This window comes from Spermophilus citellus (genome assembly GCF_964194105.1).
Source record: "Spermophilus citellus genome assembly, chromosome: 4".
Classification (NCBI taxonomy): Eukaryota; Metazoa; Chordata; class Mammalia; order Rodentia; family Sciuridae; genus Spermophilus; species Spermophilus citellus.
Genome location: NC_138185.1, coordinates 112,070,850 through 112,097,178, shown reverse-complemented (window position 1 = coordinate 112,097,178; position 26,329 = coordinate 112,070,850). Strand labels below are relative to the sequence as shown.

The window sequence follows — 26,329 nt, the reverse complement described above, 5'->3', positions numbered from 1 at the left end:
TGACATTTTAATTTCTCTGCATCCTTGCCAAGACATATCCTTCATGTTTCTTGTTTTTTAACAGCCATCCTAATGGGTATGGACTGCTCTCTCCACTTGGTTTTGAATTGCATTTCCCTGATGTCTAGTAATGTGAGCATCTTATCATGTGATTATTGGCCCTTTGCATATCTTTGGGGAAATAGCTGTTCATTGTTTTTTGTTCCTTTTATGGTTGTTGTTTTTTGCTGTTGAGATGGGGTTGCCCAGGTTGGTCTCTATCCAGTGGACCTAAGTGATCCTCCTGCTTCAGCCTTCCACATAGGCAGGCCTGCAGGCACAGGCCACTGCACCTAGCTTTTCTGCTTATTTTTGGATTGGGTTGTTTGAGTTTGTTTGATTTTTCAATTTTCTTTTTGGCTGACTTGTAGGAATTCTTTATATATTCTGATATTAATCTCTTATCAGACATACAATTTGCAAATCTCCCATTGTATAGATTTTCTTCACTCTTCTCTTTTGGTATTGGGGATTGAATCCAGAGGTAATTTACCAATGAGTTACTCCCCAGTCCTTTTTTAAATTCTATTTTGAGACGGGGTTTTGCTAAGTTGCTGAGGCTGGCCTCAAACTTGCAATTCTCCTGCCTCAGCCTCCCAAGTTCCTGGGTGTCTTTTCACTCTCTTGATGGTGACATTTGATATACAAGTTTTAAATGTTGATTGTATGTATTTTTAAGGCAAAACAGGAATCTGCAGCAGCTTGGGACTCTGTTCCTGCATTTTGCCCCTGTAGTCCTCCCCAGGGTACAGTGCAGCCCTGTGCGGTGTTGAGCACCATGTAAGCATTCTTTTGAATGGTATGGGATGGAATCAGCCTCCTCTACTATCTGCACTCTGTGCTGTTTTCTGTCAACATGAAGGAGAACTAGACAGGAAGAGGGAGAAGGCTAGTAAGTGAGCCAGAGCCTGACTGAATGAGGCCAACCCTTCTCTTCCCACTTACTCTTCTCCTGGAGCCTCTATGCTAAGCCTCATCAGCTGAGTCTGAAGAAGCTGGCCTCCTCCTACCACACCCTGGAGGCTGGGCCCTGCTGGGTCCGGACAGCCTGCATCACTCTCTAGTGCCCTCCCAGGCTAAGAGTGGCCTCTGAGTCTGCAGAGAAGAGGTGAGGGCTCCCATCTCCAAACATCCCCAGGTCCCTGTCTTCCTGCAGAAACTCTGTTACATTGCTTCTCTGGATCAAATATGTGACCTCTGGTCTGAAAGACCCCACAACAAAAAATTAGGAATCTAGCAGCGCTTTGGCCTGGACGGCCTCTCAGGAGCTTTCTGATTACATTCCTATTATTCTAAAAGCAGGCACAGTGCTGTGAAACAGCAGCCTTTGCCTTTATGATGTTGTACTATGAAAGCATTTTGTTTTCCAACATAATATTTTTTCAGAAAAGAGGAAGTGGTGTCACAGTGAAGTCCTCCGGGGTTTGCATGTTCAGGTCACTGTCTTTTTATTTTGAATAGTGGGCTGTTTGGGGAAGATGTTATGACAACCTGATTCTTTCCCAGCCAACTGTTCTTGGGCTCCTTTTGGAATCCTTTCAGAAGGCCCCTGACACAATCCAGAGAGGGGGGAGGGCAGAATCTCAGATAGAGACTTATTCCCAGGAATGTGATCCTCTAGTTGCAGGTGTCAGTTTTGCCATGAAGGAGACTTCGATGACCCCTTTAAGTGCGGAGAGTCACACTGTGTGCCAACCTAAGCCGCTCACTCATCTCAAGCACTACGTCATCTATCAGAACATGCACTTTTTTTCCCCCTAACATTTTTAACAACTCTGAAATCAGGACTAATGCGCAATCAGTGGTATCTCATGATTATAATTGGCAGTACTTTTTTCTGTTTGTGGTACACAGAAGTGGCAAAGAAGACACTGCCGGTAGTGTCTAAAGTTCATTGAAATACCATCTTGGGCTCAGTCAGTATTTGGAGGTGCATGAATGAGAGGACCCCCAATCTCAGCATCCATGGCACAGCACAATGAGAGGCCACGGCTGGGCTCCTGCTGGCCACATCTACACTAGCGAGCAGACACAACCTGATATAATGGCCAATCCAGCAGCCAGAAAACCTACCTGCCCTTTCAGGGACTCTCACACGCACCTTGCTTGAAAGCTCCCAAGGCTGAGTCAACAGTTGTCAGCTTTGGTTGAGCTTCTGGTTGGATTCAGGCCACTGAATCCTCCCTAGAGGGCTCAGTCGGGCTCATTCACAGGAGCAGCCTCATCCTGTAGCTGTCCCTGCTTACACACAGGGACAGCACCTGGACAGCTGCTCACTGATTCACATTTCTCTAATGCCTCTCGTTTCTCCAGTGAAACTGCATTCTCAGTGCTCAGAAGCACACCCTATGGTGTAGACCAAAAATAGCCCTAACAGATCCAAAGCTGTGCTCTCCACAGTATGAACGGCATAATGGCTCCTCTTTCAAATACTAACTAACCACCACCCCAGGGCTGCAGTTTGAAGCTAACATCTTCCATCAGACCCTCCATGTGAAGTATATAAAAGCAAACTGCAGCCAATATAATAATAGCAAATGAATAGTTGTGATTTGAAATATATATATTTTTAGCAGCAAGCATTCAGTACAGTTTCAAATCATGCGTTTTTCAAACAACTGCAGAGGTGGAGGGTGGGACCCCTTTCTTCACCCATCAAAAGGGTCATAGTCAATATATCCTGGAGCAAAAGACAGGTTAGCAAGAGAAACCATTAACAAATTTGTTTAATCCAAGTTTTTTTTTTAAAGAGATAGAATTTTTTTTTAATATTTATTTTTTAGTTATTGGCGGACACAACATCTTTGTTTGTATGTGGTGCTGAGGATCGAACCCGGGCCTCACGCATACCAGGCGAGCGCGCTACCGCTTGAGCCACATCCCCAGCCCCTAATCCAAGTTTTGAGTGATATAGGAGCCTTCAGAAATGAAGACCCAAAGACCTCTTGCTATCCTTGTTTGCCCTTGAATCAAAACCCAGGGAAAACTGTGGGTTTTTTTGTTTGTTGTTTGTTTTTGGTACTAGGGATAAAACCAGGGAAACTTAACCACTGAGCTATATCCCCAGCCCTTTTTTTTTGTATTTTATTTAGAGACAGGGTCTCACTGAGTTGCTTAGGGCTTCACTAAATTGCTGAGGTTGGCCTTTGAACTCACAATCCTCTTGCCTCAGCCTCCTGAGATGCTGAGATTACAGGCAGCAAAACTGTGTTTTTATGCTTAGATTTGATGAAGAACAGACAGTTGTGCAGAAATGTCACTGGACATAGGAGTCAATAGTAATATGAGGTGGGGGAGGGGGTACCCAGTAAGGCCACTCTGTTCAGATTCTGCTAGATGTCTGTGTAGCCAGGCTTCCTCTCGGATGTGAGGCAGGATCCTTCTGGAATGGATCTTAAAAGGAGACGAGATCGTTTCTCTAGGTTATACATCTTTTTTTAGAAGAGAGGGGCTCTAGTTTACACGACCCACCTCCAGGAAGAAGAAGTCTGCTTTCCCTGTCTTGTTTTAGTGACAGACAGGAGGGCAGGAGCAGGTCAGAGAGCCCTTGCTTCAGAGGCCTCCCAGCCTCCAGTTCAAAGGACTCAGGAGCAGCAAGGTGCCAGGCTTTCAAGTATTGTTTCCTGAGCCTCAGCACAATGTAGAAGGAAGTGAGAATATTTTGCCCTTGAACTGTGGTACAAAAAAAAAAAATGCCTGTAGTTAAAAAGAAGATATTCTTATTGAAGGTGCATGTGAAGATTTGGAATACACTTATTTCTGTGAAATATGACTAGAAAACCTTTAAATTAGTAAATTGCATTTATAGTTAGAGATTCTTATATTTGTGCCTAACTGAATGAATAAATTAATGTTATAAAGAGACAATTTGATAGTTTATTTGCATTCCTAGAAGTTACACATTTTTTGGACCCTGTCATTGGGAAAATAGCCCATCAGCTTATATTAGTCCACCTTATATGTCAACATATTTGGTATGTTATAAGGTCTTCCAAGTGTGTCTTTTGAGCTTGCACCAGGTTAAAGTTTCCTGAGGGAGGGACTGCAAGGAATGAGAGGAATGAGGTAGCCAAGTATGAATTTTACTTCTTACTAACTTTACTTGCCCTTTAATCTACGAATGCTAACTTGACACTTCCTCCTCGTGATGGTTTTGTTATGATTGCTTTCTTTTTAAATATTTTTTAAAATATCTTTTTAAATATTTTTTTTTTTATTTATATGTGGTACTGAGGATGGAACCCAGTGCCTCATACATGCTAGGCAAGTGCTCTATCACGGAGCCACGAGCCACAACCCCAGCCCTGCTTTTTTTTTTTTTTTTTTTAAAAAAAAAAAAAAAGGTTGTTTCACTATTTCCTATTTGCTGATGATATGATTCTATATTGGAAGACCCTAAAAGTTCCACCAGAAAACTTCTAGAACTAGTAAATGAATTCAGCAATGTAGCAGGATATAAAATCTACACCCATAAATCAAAGTCATTTCTGTTTATCAGTGACAAATCCTCAGAAAGGGAAATGAGGAAAACTACCCCATTCTCAACAGCATCAAAAAAATAAAATAAAATACTTGGGAATCCATCAACTTAACAAAAGAGGTAAAAGATCTATATAATGAAAATTACAGAACTCTGAAGAAAGAAATCAAAGACCTTAGAAGATGAAAATATCTACCTTGCTCTTGGATAGGCAGAATTAATATTATCAAAATGATGATACTTCCAAAAGCACTATACAGATTTAATGCAATTCTGATCAAAATTCCAATGGCATTCCTCATAGAAATAGAAAAAGCAATCATGAAATTCATCTGGAAAAATAAGAGACCCAGAATAACTAAAGCAATCCTTAGCAGGAAGAGGAAGCAGGAGGCATCACTATACCAGACCTTAAACTATACTACAGAGCAATAGTAGCAAAAATAGCATGGTATTGGCACCAAAACAGACTGGCAGACCAATGATACAGAATAGAGGACACAGAGACTAATACACAAAACAACAATTATCTTATATTAGATAAAGGTGCCAAGAACATGCATTGGAGAAAAGACAGCCTCTTCAACAAATGGTGCTGGGAAAACTGGAAATCCATATGCAACAAAGTGAAATTAAATCCCTATCTCTTACTGTGCACAAAACTCAACTCAAAATGGATCGAGAATTTAGGAATACAACCAGAGACACTGTGTCTAATAGAAGAAAAAGTAGGCCCTAATCTCCATCATGTGGAATTAGGCCCCAACTTCCTTAATAAGACTCCTGTGGCACAAGAATTAAAATCAAGAATCAATAAATGGGATGGACTCAAACTAAAAAGCTTCTTCTCAGCAAAAGAAACAATCTGTGAGGTATATATAGGTATATATATAGGTATATATATAGGTATATATAGAGAGCCTATACCTTGGGAGCAAATCTTTACCCCTCACACATCAGATAGAGCTCTAATCTCTAGGGTATATAAAGAACTCAAAAAGCTAAACACCAAAAAAACAAATAACCCAATCAATAAATGGGCCAAGGACTTCAACAGACACTTCTAAGAAGATGATGTACAATTAATCAACAAACACATGAAAAAATGTTCATCATCACTAGCAATTACAGAAATGCAAATCAAAACCACTCTAAGATTTCATCTCACTCCAGTCAGAATGGCAGCTATTATGAAGACAAACAACAATAAATGTTGGTGAGGATGTGGGGGAAAAGGTACACTCATACACTGCTGGTGGGACTGCAAATTGGTGCAGCCAATATGGAAATCATTATGGAGATTTCTTGAAAAATTGGGAATGGAACCACCATTTGACCCAGCTATCCCTCTCCTTGGTCTATACCCAGAGGACTTAAAAACAGCATACTACAGGGACACAGCCACATCAATGTTTATAGCAGCACAATTCACAATAGCTAAACTATGGAACCAACCCCAGATGCCCTTCAATGGATGAATGGATTTTTTAAAAAGTGGCATATATACACAATGCAATATTTATCAGCAATAAAAGAGAATAAAGTCATGGCATTTGCAGGGAAATGGATGGAGTTAGAGCAGATAATGCTAAGAAAAGTTGGCCAATCCCAAAAAAACAAAGTTGAATTTGTCTTTGATATACGGAGGCTAATTCATAGTGGGATAGAGAGGGGAAGCACGGGAGGAATAGACAAACTCTAGATAGGGCAGAGGGGTGGGAGGGGAAGGGAGGGGGCATGGGGTAATTGATGATTGAATATGATGATCATTATTATCCAAAGTATATGTATGAGGACATGAAGTCCTGTGTGAGTATACTGTGTATACAACTAGAGATATGAAAAATTGAGCTCTATATATGTAATAAGAGTTGTAAGGCATTCTGCTGTTTTATATATATATATATATATATATATATATATATGTGAATGAATGAATCAAACAGAAAATAAAATAAAAAGGTTATTTCAGGGGCTGTGGCTGTGGCTCAGTGGTAGCTCACTTGCCTGGTATGTGTGAGGCACTGGGTTAGATTCTCAGCACTGCATATAAATAAATAAAATAAAGGTCTATCAACAACTAAAAAACAAAAAGATTATTTCAGGAGAATTCAGCATGTCCTCGTGAGTATCCTACAATACCAACCCCCACTTCGTTTTTAGCAATTTAAAAACATTGCAAAGTTTGGAATCCTCTTTTAAATGAAGTCTTATGTGGAATCCCAACATACTGCTGAAATATTAGCTGATCTTTCCATTGCATTTTGATCTCATCTTAGAAGCCCTTGGTTTTATTCAAGCTTGTTTCTTGGCCTCTGCTGAAAAGAGACCACAAACCACGCTGGTGTGGTCAATGGTGGAAATTACACTCTGCATTTTATAGTGGGGTGGAATGAAGAGCTTGGCTCGTGATGGAGGAGGCTGAAAAGGCTAGTGAGCCCACTCTGTTTCTTGACACCTGAAAGGTTTGCAGTAGGCCCAGCAGGTGAACCAGGGGCCATGGCACAACTTGCCGTGATGAGCCATGGGTGTCACACGATTCTGGACAACATAAAGGTTTACATTGTAGATGCCAAAGAGCAACCTATTAGTAGGAGAGGCCTCATTTATTCAAATGGTAGAAGAACAATACAAAAAATTCCCCCACCTTTGAAAGAGAAAGGTCTAGTCTGATCTTACCTGAGCGTTTGTCTCACTCTAATTGGCACAGAGGCTCATTGCTCAGAGCCTAGATAATAAACAACACTGTTAACCTTCTGTGTTTTCCATTCTCTCTCAGCATCAGGGAGAAATCAAGTCTTAGTGTCTAGTGCTACAACTTAATGCCCTTTGATCAAAGCCAATTCTCTTCTTAAAAGAAAATGTATGACTCTTAACATTGTCTTTCTCAACAGGAGGGTTTATGTTACTGATTTCACTACAATCCAGAAAGCAAGTGGATATCTTCTGGTTATAGCAGGGACAGCAGTGACCTTTCTCTTTCTCCTAGCCACCAAAAGTGTCCCCTGGGTGTCTTAGTCTGTTTAGGCTGCTAAAACAAAATGCCATAGACTGGCTGGCTTATAAACCACAGAAATTTACTTCTAACAATTCTGGAGTCTGGGAAGACCAACATCAAGACTGTGGCGGTTTCTGTGTCTGGTGAAGGCCACTCTGGTTCCTAGACTGTGTCTTCTCACAGTATGCTCACATGGCAGTAGGACACACAACCTCTCAGGGACCTTTTTGGAAGGATATGAATCCCATTCATAGGGATTCTGCCGTCATGGCCTAGTTGCACCCTGAAGCCCCACTTCCAAATATCATCACATGGGGATTAGGTTTCCACATCTGAATCCTGGAGGGAATATAAATGTTCATTCTATAATACAAGGCATAACTAAGGCCTGAAGAAAATTTCAAAGTCTCTCGGATCTCTGCAATTTATCGTGCTCAGTGCAACTGGCACAATTCAAGGAAGCTTCCACATCTCTCCACCCCCAGACTCCCTCCTCAGACCTTCAAGTGAACCAGAGATCAAATCCCAGCTTTACCACCTGTCAGCTCTGTGATCTGGGAAGATCCCCTGAACTTTCAATGCTTCATAATTAATTTTATGAAATTAATTCTCCTGTCTGAAAATTAATATGAATGACAGGTGCTTGTTGAACCCTGTCTTTATGGCAGCCCTTTACATGGCTCATCTCTTCCAATCCTAACAGCAGCCCCATGAGAAAGCACTGCTGTAATTTCCATTTTGCAGATAAGACTGAGGCACAGAGAGTTAAGTGGCTTATTAAGGGTTGTGCAGGAAACAGCAGAGCAGTCTCTGCACCTGGGTGGATGGCATGCAGTGCCAGGCCCCCTGCTCCTCTGCCCAGCCTCCTGGAGGCTGTGGTGAAGGTGGATGAGAGGAGACTTTGCACTCTGGACTGGTGGAGAGTGGGTGAGTCCCCTCCTCCTCAGGGTGACCCATCCTAGTTAGTTGGATGTTGTGATGGCTAATTTGAGGGCTCAACTTGACTGGATTAAAGAATAGCTAGGGAATTGGTAAGGCATGATTTCTGGTGTGTCTGGGAGTGTGTTTCCAGAGGACATTGGTGTGTGAGTGGAGGCATTGTGTGGGAAAAATTTGCCCCCAATCTGCTTGGGGACCTAGAGAGAATAAAAAGGCAGAGGAAAGATGAATTCATTTCTCTCTCTCTCTCTCTCTCTCTCTCTCTCTCTCTCTCTTCTCTCTTCTCTCTTCTCTCTTCTCTCTTCTCTCTTCTCTTTTCTCTTTCTCTTTCTCTTTCTCTTTCTCCTGGGTCAGGACACCCATCTTCTGCTGCCCTTGGATGTCAGAACTCCAGGTTCTCTGACTTTGGATTCCTGCACTTACCCAACCCCCAGGATTCTCAGTCCTTTGGTCTTGGACTGAGAGTTACACTGTTGGCTTCCCTGGCTCTCAGGCTTTTGGACTTGGATTGAGCCATACAACTAGCATCCCAGGGTCTCCAGCCTGTAATCAGCCCATCATGGGGCTTCTCAGTATCCATAATTGGAACACAAGCCAGTTCTCCTGATAAGTCCTCTCCTGTGTATCTCTATCTGTATATCCTATCTCTATCTGTTCTTTCTCTCCAGAGAACCCTGACTAAAGCAGGTGTGTGTCTGGTTTTTATTCATTTCTTGGCACAAGGACTGTCTCACGCATCTTTCCTTTCCTTGTGCAATGAGGGAATGGCATGGTGTGGGGGATCCTACTCCCCTCCCCTGTTCCGTGCATCACAAACCAATACAATTTTTTTTATCAGCTTAGTCCTCAGCCTTTCCTTAAGGTTGCTGCAGCCTGCAGAGAATAGACACTATCCATTTGCCCCTGCTCTTACTCTCCACATGATTAAAGTGCAGCAGACAATGGCTGAGTGAACAGATGAGTGGATCCTGTGCCTCTTTGGAATACCCTCATTTCTTTGTGGCTGCTGGGTCATCCCACCTAGATGATGGGTGCTGCAAGAGCAAGGACTGGGTCTTTTTCTCACCTATGAAATTGAGTCAAGTCCCAGGAGAAATAAGGGGTGCTGGAAGCAGACTGGGGAGCCCTAGCTTTGGTTTCCATTATCATCTGGGGTTTTTCGGGTGAGCTTGAGCTTTCCCTGGTCTGGCCTGTGTTCCTGCCACTGGGTGGGTGACATCTGCTTCTGAGAGGGAGAGGCTTGGTGAAGCCAGGTGTGCCACGCCCCACTCAGAGGCGGTGTTGTTTGCTGGTATAGTGTCAATTTTTATTTTTTAACATGGGTAAAAGCACCTGAACTTTAAAAAATTATTATCTTTATAATTCTGTAATTTTGAAATATTGCAGACCTGTTTTCTTGTCATCAAATACACATAACAGAAAATTTACAACTTTAAACATACAGTTCAATGGCATTAAGTGCATTCACGCTGCATTGTAACTGTCGCCACCATCCATCTCCTGAACCCCTCATCACCTCAGAGAGAAACTCCAAACCCCTTGAACACCAGCACCCCACCTCCCCTCCCCCATCCCAGGGGCCTCTGCTCTGCCTCCTGCTCCTGTGGATGGGACTCCTCTAGGTACCTGTGTGAGTGGATGCATATCAGATTGATGCTGGTCACCAGCTCTCTTCACTTAGCATAAGGTCTTCAGGGTCCATCCATGTGACGGTGTTGTATCAGAATCTCCTCCTTTTTTAAGGTTAAAAGCTATTTCATGTCTATCTACACTTCTGCTGTTTATCCATTCATGGGTTGGGGGCCACGTCATTGCTTCCACCGGTTGCCTATTGTGGATGATGCCTACATCAGTTTTTTTGAGAAAGAAGTGAATTTATGACCGTGACACGGAAAGGGATTGTATTTTGCTACAGGGCTCCAGATAATAAAGACAACCTAAAGAAAAATAAGAAGCAAAAGGAAACAAACCACAAAACCTAAAAGCACTTTAGGTTCAAAGAATGAGCTGCATTGCTTCATTAAATAATCATTTGCTGATTATTTGCTGAAGGATCAGGGTTTCCAATCAGCCATGGGAGGGTCCTTCCCCCGGGGGGACCTGAGCCTTAGGGAGCTCGCTTTGACTGAAGGTCAAATGTGGCTGGTGCCCCAAGAGAGTTTTGGGCTGGGTCTCCAGGCCTCCAGAGTCAGGGAAAGAAGCCCTCTCACTAGATGGGAACAAGAGGATGACCCTAGGAAGCAGGAGACTTTGGACCTGTGATAATGGGGTAGAGGAGACATTGACTATGGCAAATTCCACCTCTGTTCTTTTTCTGTTTCCTGGGCCTCTATTGAGAGCATTGGATTTCTCTAGTTTACATTACTTATTGCTGCTTAATCCTGCACTTAAGCAACCTTATTACTTACTCCCGATTGCTGTCTCCAGCAAGCACCTTGGATTTATCTGACTGGCCTGGTTCTTTTGTGTGTCTAGGACAACCAAGACAAGCTCTGGCCAGCCTTCTGGAAGAGACACATCTCTTTCTATGATCTAGGGCACAGTTCCTCATCCTCTCCTGTGCACAGGGCTGATGAGGCTAGAGATCCCACTGTCTGCCCAGATGGTGGAGTGGAGAGTGTGTGGCCTCAGTTCTCCACAGCTGTGCAGCTCTGGGGAAGTTACTCCACCCGTCTGATCCTCACATGTAACATGAGGGGATTGGATGACCTCTCAAGCCCTTTCCAGCTCCCCAATTTTCTGACCACTGTCTCACTCTATTTAGACTGTGATAACAAAATACCTTAAACTGGGTAATTTAATAAACAACAGAAATTTATTGCTCACAGTTCTGGATTCTGGGAAATCCAAAATCAAAATGTCAGCAGGGGGCTGGGGCTGGGGCTCAGCAGTAGCACACTTGCCTGGCATGAGTGAGGCACTGGGTTCAATTCTCAGTGCTACATGTAAATAAATAAAATAAAGATCTATCAACAACCAAATATATATGTGTGTGTGTGTGTGTGTGTGTGTGTGTGTGTGTGTGTATACATCCTGAAGGCCCTACATTGCTGTCTGGCGAGTGACGGCACCTTCTCTCTGTCCTCACCTGATGGAAGTGGCAAGCAAGCTCCCTTGTGCCTCTTTAAAAAAAAAATCTCATGTTTAATGACATAATAATATGCTTCCTGTATATTGTTAAATTTTTAAAAATCAGATTACAAAAGTCATGTATTTTTAATATTTTTAAAGATTTATTATTTTTAGATATACATGGGATGTAGAGTATATTTTGACATATCATACATACATGGAGTATAACTTCCCAGTCCTGTGGTTTTACATGATGTGGAGTTACACTGGTGGTGTATTCAGATATGAGCAGAGGAAAGTTATGTCCAGTTCATTCTACTGTCTTTCCTATTCTCATTCCCCCCTCCCTTCCTTTCATTCCCCTTTGTCGAATGCAACGAACTTCTGTTCTTCCATCTCCATTATTGGGTGTTAGCATCGGCATATCACGGAAAACATTCAGCCTTGGGTTTTTGGGGATTGGTTTATTTCACTTAGCATGATAGTTTCCAGTTTCATCCATTCAGTGTCAAATGCCATAATTTCATTCTTCTTTATGGCCTAGTATCTTCCAATGTGTATATATACCACATTTTCTTTACCCATTCATCTGTTAAAGGGCATCTAGGTTGGTTCCATAGCTTGGCTATTGTGAATTGAGCTGCTGTAAACATTGATGTGGCTGGGCCACTGTAGTATGCTGATTTTAAGTCCTTTGGGTATAAGGAGTGGGATAGCTGGGTCAAATGGTGGTTCTGTTCCAGGTTTTCTGAGGAATCTCCTACAGCTTTCCAGAGTGGTTGCACCAATTTCCTTGTGCCTCTTTTATAAGGGACTGATCCCGTTCATGGGGGTGGAGGCCTCATGACTTAAGTACATCCTGAAGGCCCTACTTCTTCACACCCGCTGGGGATTGTTTAGATGTCAGCAATGCATTTTGGAGGAGGAGACATTGAGAGCACAGCTCTCTCCCCTATTAGGATCCATGGCCTCCCTCCAGCACTCTTGGAAGGAAGGACTCCACAGTCTGAAAGCATTGCTATTGTTTCTTTTGAGAAAGTTCAACTTGTTGCCACCACTAGCAAGTGCTCATTTAGTAGCTGCACAATCCAGCTGGAGTTAGATGGACACTGACTCGATTTCTCCATGCTGTCCTCTTTCAGGAAGCAGCCGGGGACCCCATGCCTGTCAGGGCTTTGAGTCCTGGAGAGAGGCAGGGGCTGACCCCCACCAGCCTGGCCAAGCTGACATCAAGATGCTGAGCCTGAAGATCCCCAGGCTGTTCAGCATAGACCAGGTGCCCCAGGTATGTGCTCTGCTCCTTCCAATAGAAGAATTCCAGGGTGTGACCAGGGCTTGGCCTCCTCCGCAGGGGGACTGCATGTCTTCAACCAGTCTGCTCTGCACAGCCCTTCTCCTCAAGCTTTCCCTCTGGGGGAAATTAGAGCTTCCTGCTTCCCCCTTCATGCACTAAACCTGGAAATGGAAGCAGTCCCCAAACTATTAAAGTTGTAGCCCTTCCATGAGATATCTGTGTGTCATCCAGAATCAAAATGGTCAAGGTTAGAGATTCAGATAACAAGAGGAAGCCACCAGCAGCTGGGTGGGCAGGAGACGTTTTTTAAGGATCCTCCTATGGGTGCTTGAGGACAGGCCAGGTGAGCAGTCACTGCAGGGTGGCTTTGCTATCATCCCATCTCTTGTAGGAGGCAGGAGGCCAGGCCCTGGGCTGGGGCAATGGAGAGAGCTGCTGCGTGGGCCTTAGCACCACCTTTCCATAGGTTCTTGGGCCTGGGAGGCCATCCTGATGGTCTGCTTTAATAAGACAGGGGACAGCATTCTGGTCGTGTGCCATGACAAATTGGCCTACTGGGCTTCTTCCCTTGCAAAGAAAACATGACAGCACACCTGTTTCGGTGTCAATTTTCCTTCCTCTTGGACTGGAGAAGAGGCAATGTTATTTTTTTTTTTTAAAGAAAGAGTGAGAGAGAGTGAGAAAGAGGGAGAGAGAGAGAGAACTTTAATATTTATTTTTCAGTATTTGGCGGACACAGCATCTTTGTCTGTATGTGGTGCTGAGGATCGAACCCGGGCCGCACGCATGCCAGGCGAGCGCGCTACCACTTGAGCCACATCCCCAGCCCAGAGGCAATGTTATTTCATGGTGGGAAGGTTCATCTGGAGGATGTCACGGAGGACACGGGCCCCTTTCACTCGGCTGATCACTCAGCACTTCAGCCATCTCCTGAAAAGTAATTCTCAAACAAACTCAGCATCAGGGGTGGAAGATGAAGAAGTGCGTGCCAGACCCTGACCCTGGGAGCCTGGGAAGCCAGGTGACTCCAGGAAGATGGCACTGGGCATAACCAGAGCCATTTGGTGAAAGGAGGTCAGAATGGTTGCAGGAAACAGGCGAACTCAAACGGAGCCGGTTTCCATGACACTGCTGAGCAGAGCACTGCCTCTGTCCTCAAGGGGCATCTCCTCTCCCGATGGGATCTATGCACAGAGCATTAATGACTGGGAAGGCAGTCTGGCTCTTTGTTCATTTGTGACATTTTTATGGACTCTCTACCATGCACAAGATGTGCTCCACAGGATTCAGAGAACAATCTGAGGAACCGCAGAAGGCTTTGTCAAGAGAGTGATCTTTGAGATGAGTTGAGGATTGAATAGGATTTTCAAGGTGGAGAGAGGTCCAGGCCTTGAGATGGAAGTCATGGGGCAGGGCTGGGACTCGGGTGGGGATGGTGGGTATCTGCTGGCTGTCTCCCCGGGTGTTTTGGTCAGGATTGGATTTGGGTACGTGCCACGGAAGTGAAGACAGGAGAGTGGTATCAATGGGTTCTCAGGTAGCCTGCTGGGATCCTGAGTGTAAGGAGATTCTGAAGGTCGGGACTGCAGAGAGGGGGCTGAAGACAAGTATGTCCTCCACCCAGTTCATAAATGATGGGGTGATGTTCTCCCTTTTAGTGAAATGACACAAGTTACTGGCAGAGAAGCCATGTCACACCTTGCTTCAAAACTTTCTTGGGCTCCAGCATCCACTATTGGGCTTTCCAGCATCATGCCTGAGGTTCATGAAGCCACAGAGAAAACAGTGCCTCTGTCTGCCTGGGAATTTCACTTGAGGATTTAGGGAAAAGGCTTTTTTAAAAATTAAAATAGATACCAAAGCATTGAGGATAAAATGAGAAATTTGCATGAACAGTTAACACAGGAGACTTTATACAAATGTCGACCTTATTTTTGGTGGGCTCGGTGGTTCAACACTTGGTTTGCGGAGTGTCCTCAGGAAAAATACTCAATCTCTATTCCTCAGTCTCTGTGCCTGTAAAATGGGAGTTATGGCAGCATCTGCCTCCTAAGATTGTGGTTGGGATTAAGTAAGGGAATCCATTTCAAGTGCCTGGCATATGGCCTGAGAAAGTGCATTTCAGGCCACCACACATCAGTAATGTCCATTGTCATTATTGTGGTCAACTCTCCTATGCCTTCCAGGGCACTTTGAGAGGTAAAACTTATTGCCAAGGGACTTTGAAAAGCCCTGCCCCAAATTCAGTTCTTCTCTCCCCCACTCTCCATTCTCCTCTGGCTTCCTTCTTCAGTGCCTGCTCCCTTCCCTGAGCTCCTCGGTGGTTGGCTGGATCTATGCAGGCTGCCCTGTGTGGCTGCCTCTCCTTTTGCACAGGAATGACGGTGTGGTCTTGGCTACTGCCCCACCATCCCTAGACCTCATCTCAGCAGGGAGGTGCCCACCTCAGCACCAGCACCTCCCAGCACATACCTGGCCAGTAGATTGTTCTCAGCAAGATGCAGTTTTTCTCTTCTCTTATAGAAGGTAGTCCTCAATTTTTAGTCTTCCTTGCACTTAAAAAATAGGCCTGAGTATATTAGGGGATTATGGAAGATTTGAACAAACATCTTAAGGAATGGAATAAGTATCTACACAGACTTAATTTAGAGACAAAGCATTGAGGTCTAGATTACAAGTTACATGGTGCTCTGCTAGTAAATAAGGATATTTTGTGTCAAATTGAGAATCTCTTATTAACTACAGCCTAGACCCATCAGCAGACATCCCATGGTCTCCAGGAGCCTTCTTAACAGGCACATAGTTTCTCCAGCCTAGAATTTCTCCATGTGGATCACCAACGTCAGAATCACCTGGGAGAGATGATGGGCGTCAGGATGGCAGGCATCTGTGTGTCGTTCTTGATTTCAATCAAAAAGAATGCTTTCTACATTCTATCATGTAATATAATATTTGTGTATGTGTAAATAATCTTTATCAGACTATGTAAAGTCTTAATATTCCTAGTATGCCAGGATTTTTCCCTTTATTTATGAATTTTACAAAACCCTCTTTTCTAATAGTGTATCTTTTGCAACAATCATGTAGGACTCACTTGAGTTGTTGATGTTATGAACAGACATCGATGGATTTACCAAGGTTAAACCAACCTTTTGTTCCGGGTCTAAATGTAACTGGGTTATGATGTAGTGTCTTTATAATCTATTGCTGGAATCAGCTACTATTTTGTTTAGGATTCTTACATCTATTTATGAGTTGGAGCGTGGTTTTTTTCCTTGTTAGAGTTGGCCTATAGTTTTTTCTTCTTTGTCCTTGCCTGGATTTGGGATTCAAGGTATACTGACAAAAAGTGAGGTGGGGATTGCTGCCTATTCATTCCATGGAAAAAAAATCATATAATATTAGAATTACACATTCCTGAAAATTTTCTGGGTGGGGCCACCATCTTGCCAACTCCAAGGAAGCACTGTTTACCTCTTTTTTTTTTCCCCCTCTCTTTTTCCTTGAAGTGCTGGTTATGGAATCTGGGGCCTCACGCATGTTAGGCAAGTGCTATGTCTTTGAGCTGAGCCTCCAGCCCTACCACTTACCTTTTGGCCTACGTGGAAGGCAGTGTCTGGAGTTGGGCAGGGAACAGCCTGGCCCTATAGCTGTATTTTCTCTGTGAAAGTTTTGTTTTGTTTTCAAATAATAGCTATGTTGAGATGTAATTCATGTATCATAAAATTTGCCCTTTGAAAGTATATAATGCAGTGTATTCTAGAAATGGACACACAAAGGGTACATTGCACAAAACCATCACCAAGATCAGTTTTGGAACATTTTCATCGCCACAAAAAGAAACCACCCATTAACAGCTATTTCCCACTCCCCTCCCTCCCTCAGCCCTGGCAACCACTAATTTGCTTTCTGTCTGTGTGGATTTTCCTACTCAGGGTACTTGATGCAAAGGGAATCACACAGACTGTGCCCTTTTCTGCCTGCTTCTTTCTTTTAGTATAAGGTTTTCAAGGTTCATCAATACTTGAGCATATATCAGTTTTCTTCCTTTGCTCTATGGCTAAATAATATTCTGTTGGTTATTGCCAGTTCATCCATTCATCAGTTGATGGACACTCGAGTTATTTCTATTTTGGGCTATTATAAATAATGCTGCTAAGAACATCCAGGTACACGTTTTTGGGTGAATATGCTTTCCTTTCTCTTGTGTATGTACCTAAGAGTGGAAATGCAGTATCATACATTAATTCCTGCTTCCAAGTGCGTGGAATGGTCTTGTTTTGTTTTTGGTGCTGGGGAATGAACCCATGGCATCACACATGCCAGGCAACTGCCCTACCACTGAGCTATGTCCTCACCCTGCACAGAGTTTTTATGTTATTGTTTTAATCTAATTGATTATGGTCTGAGATTGTCCACCTAACTTAGTTTAATCCTTAAAATTTGTCCAGGCTAGCTTTATGGCTGGCTTAGTAGTACCTGATCAATTTTCATAAATCTTCTAACTGTGCCCTAATATAATAGCTTCTAATTATTGGGGGAAGTAGTCTCTATATGTCCTTAAGTTTATAGGGTTTGGTTTTGTTTTGTTTTGTTTTGTTTTTGCCAGACCAGGGATTGAACCTAGGCCCTTTCACACTGAGCTACACCCCCAGCCCTTTTAAAAATTTTTATTTTGAGAAAGGGTCTTGCTGAAATGCCCAGGCTGACCTTCACCATGTGATCCTCCTGCCTCAGCTAACCAAGTAGCTGGGCCTACAGGTGTGCACTACCATGCCTAGATCAAGAGCAAATTTTTTGTTTTGCATTTTTTACTAATTTTACTTTGATCTATACCTAAGTTAAAGTTTTCCTCCATTGGGAGACTGGTGAACTGTTCATCATAGGTAAGTTAATTTTTGCTTTATCTTTGTTGAGCCTTATTGTGTCTTCCTGGTGAAGTAACCTTATTCTTATGTTGCAGTGACTGTCTTTATATCCAGCACAGTTGTGTGTCTTAGAATCCATCTGATATTAATTTAATAACTCCAGCTTTATTATTAAAATATCTTTCATTTGATTCATCTCTTTTCTTTCTTTGACTTTTAATCCTTCCCTGTCATTATATTTTAACTGTGTCTTATTGGACCTTTAGTTTGGTAATATGAGTCTTTTAACCAAAGTTTAGCCTGTTTGTATTATTTATATATTTGCATTTATTTCAGTTGTCTTGTGTGAATTTATTTGTCCTGTTTCTCTGTACATTCTTCCTTGTTTGCTATAGATTGAGTTTTACACTATTCGCCCCACCATCTCGCTTTTTTTTATACCTGGAATGAACCCAGAGCACTTAACCACTGAGCTAATTCCCCAGTCCCTTTAAAAAAAACTTTTTTTATTTTGAGACAGGGCCTTGCTAAGTTGTTTAAAGCCTACTAAATTGCTGAAGCTGGCCTCAAACTTGTGATCCTCCTGCCTCAGCCTCCAATGTCACTCAGTTTTTCTTTTTTCCTTTTCACATTCTATTTTTCCTATTTTATAATTAATATGTCAGAAACAGGCTTTATGTCTGTTAGAGGATATTCAACTATTTTAACATGAATTGTTAGAGTAGACAGGAAGGGGTAGGGCACGCTGAGGTTAAAATGTATACCAGATGCCACAGTGATAACATAGCAAAGGTTTATTTCAGTTCACATTGCTACAGTAATGTAACTGAGACCAAAGGGCCCATGTGGATGGAGATTCCAGCATCTCCTAGCTGCACCATCTGGCACATGAGGCCTCCCACGTCCCCCACAGAAGGGGAAGAGAGAGCTCTCTTAGGTTGGTTTCCCCAGAAATAGACTCTCAGATAAAGACTCGTGTGCAGAAGTTTCACTGGGCACTATTTTCAGGAACACACCTGTAAAAAAGTGAGGGAAGCAGGGTGGGGTAGAAGGAGAAGGTACCTCGGAGGCCTCCACCTGTCACACAGAGGCACCTGAGCGGGGTTGGCCTCCCAGAGTTGTTGCTGTACCACTAAGCTTCACCCTCAGCCCTTTTCTTAAAAAATTTGGAACCGATTACTGCTAAGTTTTCCAGGCTGGCCTTGAACTTGCAATCCTTCTGTTACCAACTAGGGGTGCTGGGTTCATTGTCTCCATTCAACAAAGAATTGAAGAACAGGATACAGAAAAAGCAAGCAAGGAGTAGGTTTATTGAGGAGATAGAGATACAGAGGCTGACTTCTCTGAAGAGAAGGGGCCCCAGAGCTCAGAGTCTAGTGGGGGAGTTTGGGCCTATTCTTTTCATGGTCTCTGCAAAATCCTCCTTTCCATATCTCCTCCCCTGTCCATGTGCTCCACACTGTCACTGATTGGTGCCCCTCTGTCTGTGCATCTGTTTTGTTTTTCTATTGGATCCCCACTTGGGAGCTCGAGTACAAAAGTGTCTGTCTGATTGGGTCCCTGCTTGTGTCCACCAGCACTTTTATCAAGCAGGAGGTTGACCTCATCAAAAGACCCTCTCTGGGCTGGGGTTGTGGCTCAGTGGTAGAGTGATTGCCTAGGACGTGCAAGGCCCTGGGTTCAACCCTCAGCTCCACAGGAAAACAAATAAATAAAATAAAGGTATTGTGTCCATCTACAACTAAAAAATATAATTTAAACAAACAAACGAACAAAGACTCTCTCTATGCTCCTTTGTTCTGGCCTTGCCTCTGACCACTTCATTTGCCATCTTGCCCTGGCTGCCTAATCCCTTCTGTATCTCCCTAAATCCTGCTTCAGCTTCCCAAGTAGATGGAATTGTAGGTATACACTATAATTGCCCAGCTCAATTTTTTTTTAATTTCATTGTTTTTTAAGCAATTAGAGAAATGCCAATTTATTTATTTTTCTCTTTTCCCCCTTTTTAAAATGGTGTATTATAGTTACATATGTGTACATGCATCCAATATAACAATATAATTTGGCCAATATCACCCCCTAGCACTTCTCTCCTCCCTTCTTCCCTCCTACTCCTTGGTCCTTTTTCTCTATTGATCTCCCTTCATTTTTAGGAGATTCCTCCCACACCTTTTCCGTTTTCCTCTCTAGCTTCCATACATGAGAGAAAACATAGACCCTTAACCTTCTGAGTTTGACTTATTTTGCATAACCTGATGGTCTCTAGTTCCATCCATTTCCTGCAAATGCCATTTTTCTTTATGTCTGAATAAATCTCTATTGTGTATATACACCACATTTTCTTTATCCATTCATCTGTTGATGGACACCTAGGCTGGTTCCATAGTTTGGCTATTGTGAATTGTGCTGCTTATAAACATGAGTATACATGTGTCACTATAGTATGACTTTAGTTCTTTAGGATAAATACTGAGAAGTGGTGTAGCTGGGTCATATGGTGATTCCATGCCTAGTCTTTTGAGGAACATCCATACTGATTTCCATAGTGGTTGCACTAATTTACAACCCCACCAACAGTGTAAAAGAGTTCCTTTTCCTCCATATCCTCTCTAGCATTTATTATTATTGGTGTTCTTGATGGTTGCCATTCTGACTGGTGTGAGATGAAATCTCAGTATAGTTTTGATTTGCATTTCCCTAATTGCTAATGATGTTAAACATGTTTTTCATGTATTTGTTGGCCATTTGTATTTCTTCTTTTTGAGAAGTGTCTATTTAATTCATTTGCCCATTTTTTAATTGGATTTTTTGATTTTTTAGTGTCAAGTTTTTTGAGTTTATATATTCTAGATATTAATTCTCTGTCAGAAGACTAGCTAACAAAGGTTTTCTTTCTAAAAAAAAAAAAGAAAGAAAAAGGTTTTCTTTCATTCTATAGGTTCTCTGTTTACATTCTTAATTGTTTCATTTGCTGTGCAGAAGCTTTGTAATTTGGTGCTTTGCCATTTTTCCTGAGCTTTATTGGGTCCTATTGAGAACGTCACTGCCTGTGCCTAAAAGCTGGAGTGTTGACACTATGTTTTCTTCTAGGGGTTCCATAGTTTCTGGTCTAATTCTAAAATGTTTGATCCATTTTGAGTTGATTTTTGTGCAGAGTGAGAGATAAAGGTCTAGTTTCATTCTTCTACTTATAGATAACCAGTTGTCCCAGCGCCAGTTGTTAGAAATGCTGTCTTTTTCCTATGTATGTTTTTGGCACCTTTGTCAAGGATCAAAATTGATTGTTGATGTATGGGTTTGTCTCTGTGTCTTCTGTTCTGTGTGTCTGTTTGTATGCCAGTACTTGTTACTGGTTACTTGTTAGCTCTGTAATATAATTTGAAGTCAGGTATTGTGATGCCTCCAGCATTACTTTTGTAGCTTAAAATTGCTTTGGCTATTCTGGGTCTTTATTCTTCCAAATGAATTTTAGGACTGTTTTTTTTTTTTCTAGTTATGTGAAGAATGTCATGGTATTTTGATGGAGACTGCATTGTATCTGTTATTTGCTTTTGGTAGTATGGCCATTTTAACGATATTAATTCTTCCTATCCATGAACATGGGAGGTCTTTTCATCTTATGATGTCTTCTTCAATTTCTTTCTTCAGAGTTCTATTGTTTTCAAAGTACAGGTCTTTTACCTCTTTGGTTAGATTTATTCTTAGGTTATTTTGTTTTGTTTTGGGGTTTTTTGTTCATTTTCTTGAGGCTATTGTGAATATAATTGTTTTCCTAATTTCTTTCTCAATAGATTCATCATTGGCATATAGGAAAACTATTGAATTTTGTGCATTAATTTTTCAACTTGCTATTTTTCCAAATTTGTTTCTTAGCTCTAACAGTCTTTTGGTGGAGTTTTTTTTTGTTGTTGTTGTTTTGTTTTTTGTTTTTTGGGGTTTTTTTTTTTTGGATCTTCTAGATATAGGATCATATCATCTGCAAACAGTGGTATTTGACTTCTTCCTTTCCTAATTTTTATCCCTTTTATTTCCTTCTCTTGCCTAATTTCTGTGGCTAGAATTTCTAGCACTGTTAAATAGGAGTGTGGAGAGTGGACATCCTCATTTTGTCCCAAATTTTAAAGGAAATGTTTTCCATTTTTCCCCATTTACTCTGAGGTTGTCTTGGGTTTCTCATAGATAGCCCTTTTGATGTTGAGATAGGTTCCTTCTATCCCTAGTTTCTTCAGTGTTTTTATCATGAATGGGTGCTGAATTTTGTTAAGGCCTTCTCTGAATCTATTGAGATTCCTAAGTGATTTTTCTCAATTTTTTAAAAACTTCTAAAAGTTATATTAGGTTCTTTTCAAATCTGTTTATTTCCTGTTTTTTTTTTTTTTAAATACTGGGAATTAAACTCAGGGGTGTTCAACCACTGAGCCACATCCCCATCCCTATTTTGTATTTTATTTAGAGTCAGGGTCTCACTGAGCTGCTTAGTGCCTCACTTTTGCTGAGGCTGGCTTTGAACTTGCTTGCCATCCTCCTATCTCAGCCTCCTGAGTCACCAGTGCCCAGCCTTCCTGATCATATTTTTAAGCTGTTTCTTTAAATATATTGGACAAAGATATATATTTCAAGGTCTTGTTCTTGGAGCTCCATTTCTGCCATCCACTGTTTCTACTGCTTTTTGCTCCTGGTGTTCTCTTTCCATGCGTGCATGCTTGTTCTAAAATAGCAATCCTTCACAGAGGCTTTGTACTTGCTTTTGTAACTTACCCAAGGGAACTGCATAACTTTGACCTCTTCCTATTTACAACTACTTTACATTTTTCCATTTGAGATTTCTTGGACCACAGACCCATGTGAAGATTGGTTGATAGTTCAGAATTCTTGGTATTTTTCCCTTTAATTTTATTTGGTTTTCCAATAACTTTCCTTGTTGTTCCATTATGCCTGCTTGGATTTATTTCATTTATTTTTCTTTAGAATCCTGGCTTTATCAGCAACGTGTCCTACCTTAGACTCCTTGCCTTTGGTGATCCTTGGGTTTCACCTCTTGTTTACAAAGTCTGGCAGCAAAAACTCTGGTGGTGAAAGTGTCTTACCTCCCGGGGTTCCTGGTTTTCCTTTGTTTGGGGGCTTTGTGACCTTTCTTTTGTGCCCTCTGGCCGACACATTTATCTGGAGCACAATGGAAATGTTGTCTAGCATATTAATTGTTTCAGTCAGAAGGATCCTTCCTCATGTTTTCATCATCATTCTGCAGAACCAGCGTCTCCCAGCCATCCTTCTAGGTCCTTCCTTCATCACCCTGGGTCCAGTGATCTCTTCCTTTTGAAAACTTCTATGACACTTGGCATTTCCCTGAGATGTTCTGAGTCATCCCTGGCTATACTGGATGGACGCAGTAAAACACTCATGGGCTTTTCAGTCCACTAGTTTGCATCTTGGTTTTGCTATTTATTATGGACTTGGAGACTTCTATTCATTGAGCTTCAGTTTTCTCATCTGTAAAATGGGTTGTCAGTCCCTTCCTTTCCATGACCTCATGGCATTCAAATGAAACTAGACTTACCCCTTACATGTGTTGAGTCAAATCATGAGAACAGATACAGGCCACAGACTATGGGTCTATGAAGCTAGCAAACACTTCTGTGAGATGGGTCTGTCTGCCTTGACAAATATCCCCTCATAATAACAAGAAAAAAAATGTAAAGCTCTGATTTTTTGCAGCAAAATATCAAAGACAACTGAATTTAATTATTACTGTACATATCTGGATGTTATGTTGATGAAATGTTATATTTGAAAAAGCAATAAAATAAAAACGTACATAATTCCTAAATTATTACATTTAGTTCATAAAACTTATTTTTCTTGGCTTTCAAAATTATGAGTTATAGTGTTATAATCAACATTATCAGATGATTTGCATTCTGTTGACAATGTTGCCAAATTAGAGCATTGTTCTCAGTCATTGTAGTTCTTTGATAAGTAATGGAGAAATTAATTCAATTGGGAGAAACTGGCGCTGAGTTTCTGCTTAGTTCTGCTGAGGTAGAACAATTGGAATGGCCAAAAGAAATCCTAAATCCACATTTAGAATAAAAAATGAGCCATAAATTTTACATATCAAGTTTACATTGCATTGAGGCTGCATATGATAGTTCATATTAAGCAAAAAATGATTAACTATTTTAATTTCACATGTCACCATCTCATATTGCTATTTTTATTCTCTCAAAGAAATGTCTAGATTAATATAGTCCTTATTTGACTATTTCGATAAGAAAAAAAGACATAAAGACAATAGAAGATAGGATTTTGCTCTGCAAAGTCTACAATTTCCAGAAAAAGTAATCTGGATAGAAATTAATCCTGGGATTATTTGTATGTGACTCTTCTCTTTCTTAGTTCACAGATATTTTTGTTTCTTTTTTTTGAATTTTATTTTATTGTAATGTCGCTGTTATTGTATATTTCATACATGACTCTTTAGTTTTGAAAAATCCAATACATATTTAAAATAATAGGTATTTTTAATCCTTTTAAAAGTAAAATAACCAAACCTAGATTTTTTTTTATAGGTTTTGATAACAGCATTTCATGACATATATCAAATAAGGCTGGGGATTCAGTGTGCAAGAAGTCCTGGGTTTGATCTCCAGCACAAAAAAATAATAATAATAATTTATTGTCTTCCAGTTCTGTAGATCACAGGTCTGACCTGGGTCTCATTGGGCTAAAATCATGGTGTTGATGGAGATTGCAGGGGACACTGGCCTTTTCCAGCTTCTAGAGGCTGCCCCCTCCTTGGCTTACGGCCCCCTTCCTCCGTGTTCAAAGCCAACAGCGTTGCATCTCTCTGTCCTTTGCCTGCAAACAGCTCACCAGCTTCCCCACTGGTCTCTAGCTATTCCTTGTGTTGGCTTTTCATGCCTTTCGTCTTGTGTTCATCTCGTACCTCCAACTTTGGGGGAACCTCCCCTCCTGTGAAGAACTGGGTGCTGGGTAGGGAAGTGACAGCACAATGCCAAGCTGGCTTGGAACCAGAGGCAGCTGCAGAGAAACGCTGGCTTAGGAAACATGTCGCCCAACTTCAACACTTGTGAAAAATCTTCTAGGGCTGCCATGACAAAATCCCACAGCCTGGATGGCTTAAACTGCAGAGAGTTATTTTATCACAGTGCTGGGGGCTGGAAGGCCAAGATCAAGGTCTCAGCGGATTAGTTTCTTCTAAGACCTCACATGTTTGCCCTCTTGCTGCCTCTTCACAGGTCTCCTTCTGCAAGCACGCTCTTGTGCTTCTCTGTGCATTCAAAATGCCTCTTATGAGAGACACTAGCCAGAGTGGATCAGGACTCACTCTAATACGCTTGCTTTCCTAAGTCACCTCATAAAAGACCTTATCGACAAACATGGTTACATCCTGAGGTACTTCAGGTTTAGGACTTCAACAAATGAATTTGAGGAGGACACAGATCAGCCCAGAACAGCACTTTAAAGAAGAAACTGGCTAACTGCAGTGGCACACACCTGTAATCCCAGCAACCTGGGAGACTGAGACAGGAGGATCAAAAGTTTGAGATCAGCTTGGGCAATTTAGCCAGATCTTGTCTGTCTCAAAGTTTTAAAATGGGCTGAAGATGTGACTCAGTGGTAGAGCATTTACCTAGCGTGCATGAGGCCCTGGGTTCAATCTCTGGTGCCACCACCAAAAGAAGAAGGAGGAGAAGGTGGAGGAGGGATGGGGGAGTGGGGGAGGAGGAGGAGGAGAAGAACAAATTGAGGCTCAGAGAAATACATTACGTCCAAAGTCATGCCACAGGTCAAGGGATGAGATTCCCGTGTCTCAACAGAGCCCTTCTTAGCAGCAGCAGAGACTGATAATGCACTAGAGACCAGAGAAGGGGAGTCTGATAGATGCATTTTGAGCTTTAATTTCACTGCTTCCAGGAAGTTGGATAAATGCCCTAAGCTTCCCAGGCCTCAGTTTCCTTTTCTGAAAAAAATGGGGGCAATAAAGTGCTTTTCCTTGGCTGGGAGGGGTGGCGAATGCCTGTAATCCCAGTGGCTTGGGAGGTTGGGCAATTTAGAAAGATCCTGTCTTGCCTGGTGCAGTGGTGCATGCCTGTAATCCCAACAGCTCAGGAGGCTGAGACTGGAGAACCACAAGTTTAAAGCCAGCCTTGGCAACTTAGCAAGGCCCTAAGCAGCTCAGTGAGATCCTGTCTCTAAATAAAATACCAAATAGGGCTGGGGATGTGGCTCAGCGGTTGAGTGCCCCTGCGTTCAATCCCCTTTTACGCCCCCCTCCAGAAAAAAAAAAGGCTTTTCCTTAAAAGAATTTGATGAGATTTGGACAGGCAATGCAGAGTACATACTAAAAGTGCTGGCCTGCTTCCTCATTCCACTCTGCTCTTTCTTTTTTTCCCCCGCTATCAAAATCTGCTCTTATGCCACTTGCCAGAAATGCTCAGTTATTTTCCCCAGGTTATTTTCAGTTCAATAGCTAAAAAAATCAAATGGCTTAAAAGCTTAAAACTGTCGTGGTGGGATTTCAGGCATAAGCTAGCAAGTAGCGGGTGGGGCGCTTGGCATGCTGGGAGCCTTCCCCAATGCTGTGCCTGTGGCAGGCTCTAAAAGGGAACACTTAC

The 26,329-nt window shown here is 42.0% G+C and overlaps 1 protein-coding gene across 1 annotated transcript in view; it reads left to right on the top strand.

Annotated features, from left to right (window-relative positions):
* PAQR5 (progestin and adipoQ receptor family member 5) overlaps window positions 1-26,329 on the top strand; it is a 79,254-nt gene that overhangs the window by 30,546 nt on the left and 22,379 nt on the right. Inside the window, exon 2 of the mRNA XM_081292355.1 lies at window positions 12,671-12,813. Within this exon, the coding sequence (XP_081148481.1) occupies window positions 12,763-12,813 (51 nt within the window). The 5' untranslated portion in view covers window positions 12,671-12,762. The remainder of the gene's footprint in view (window positions 1-12,670; window positions 12,814-26,329) is intronic.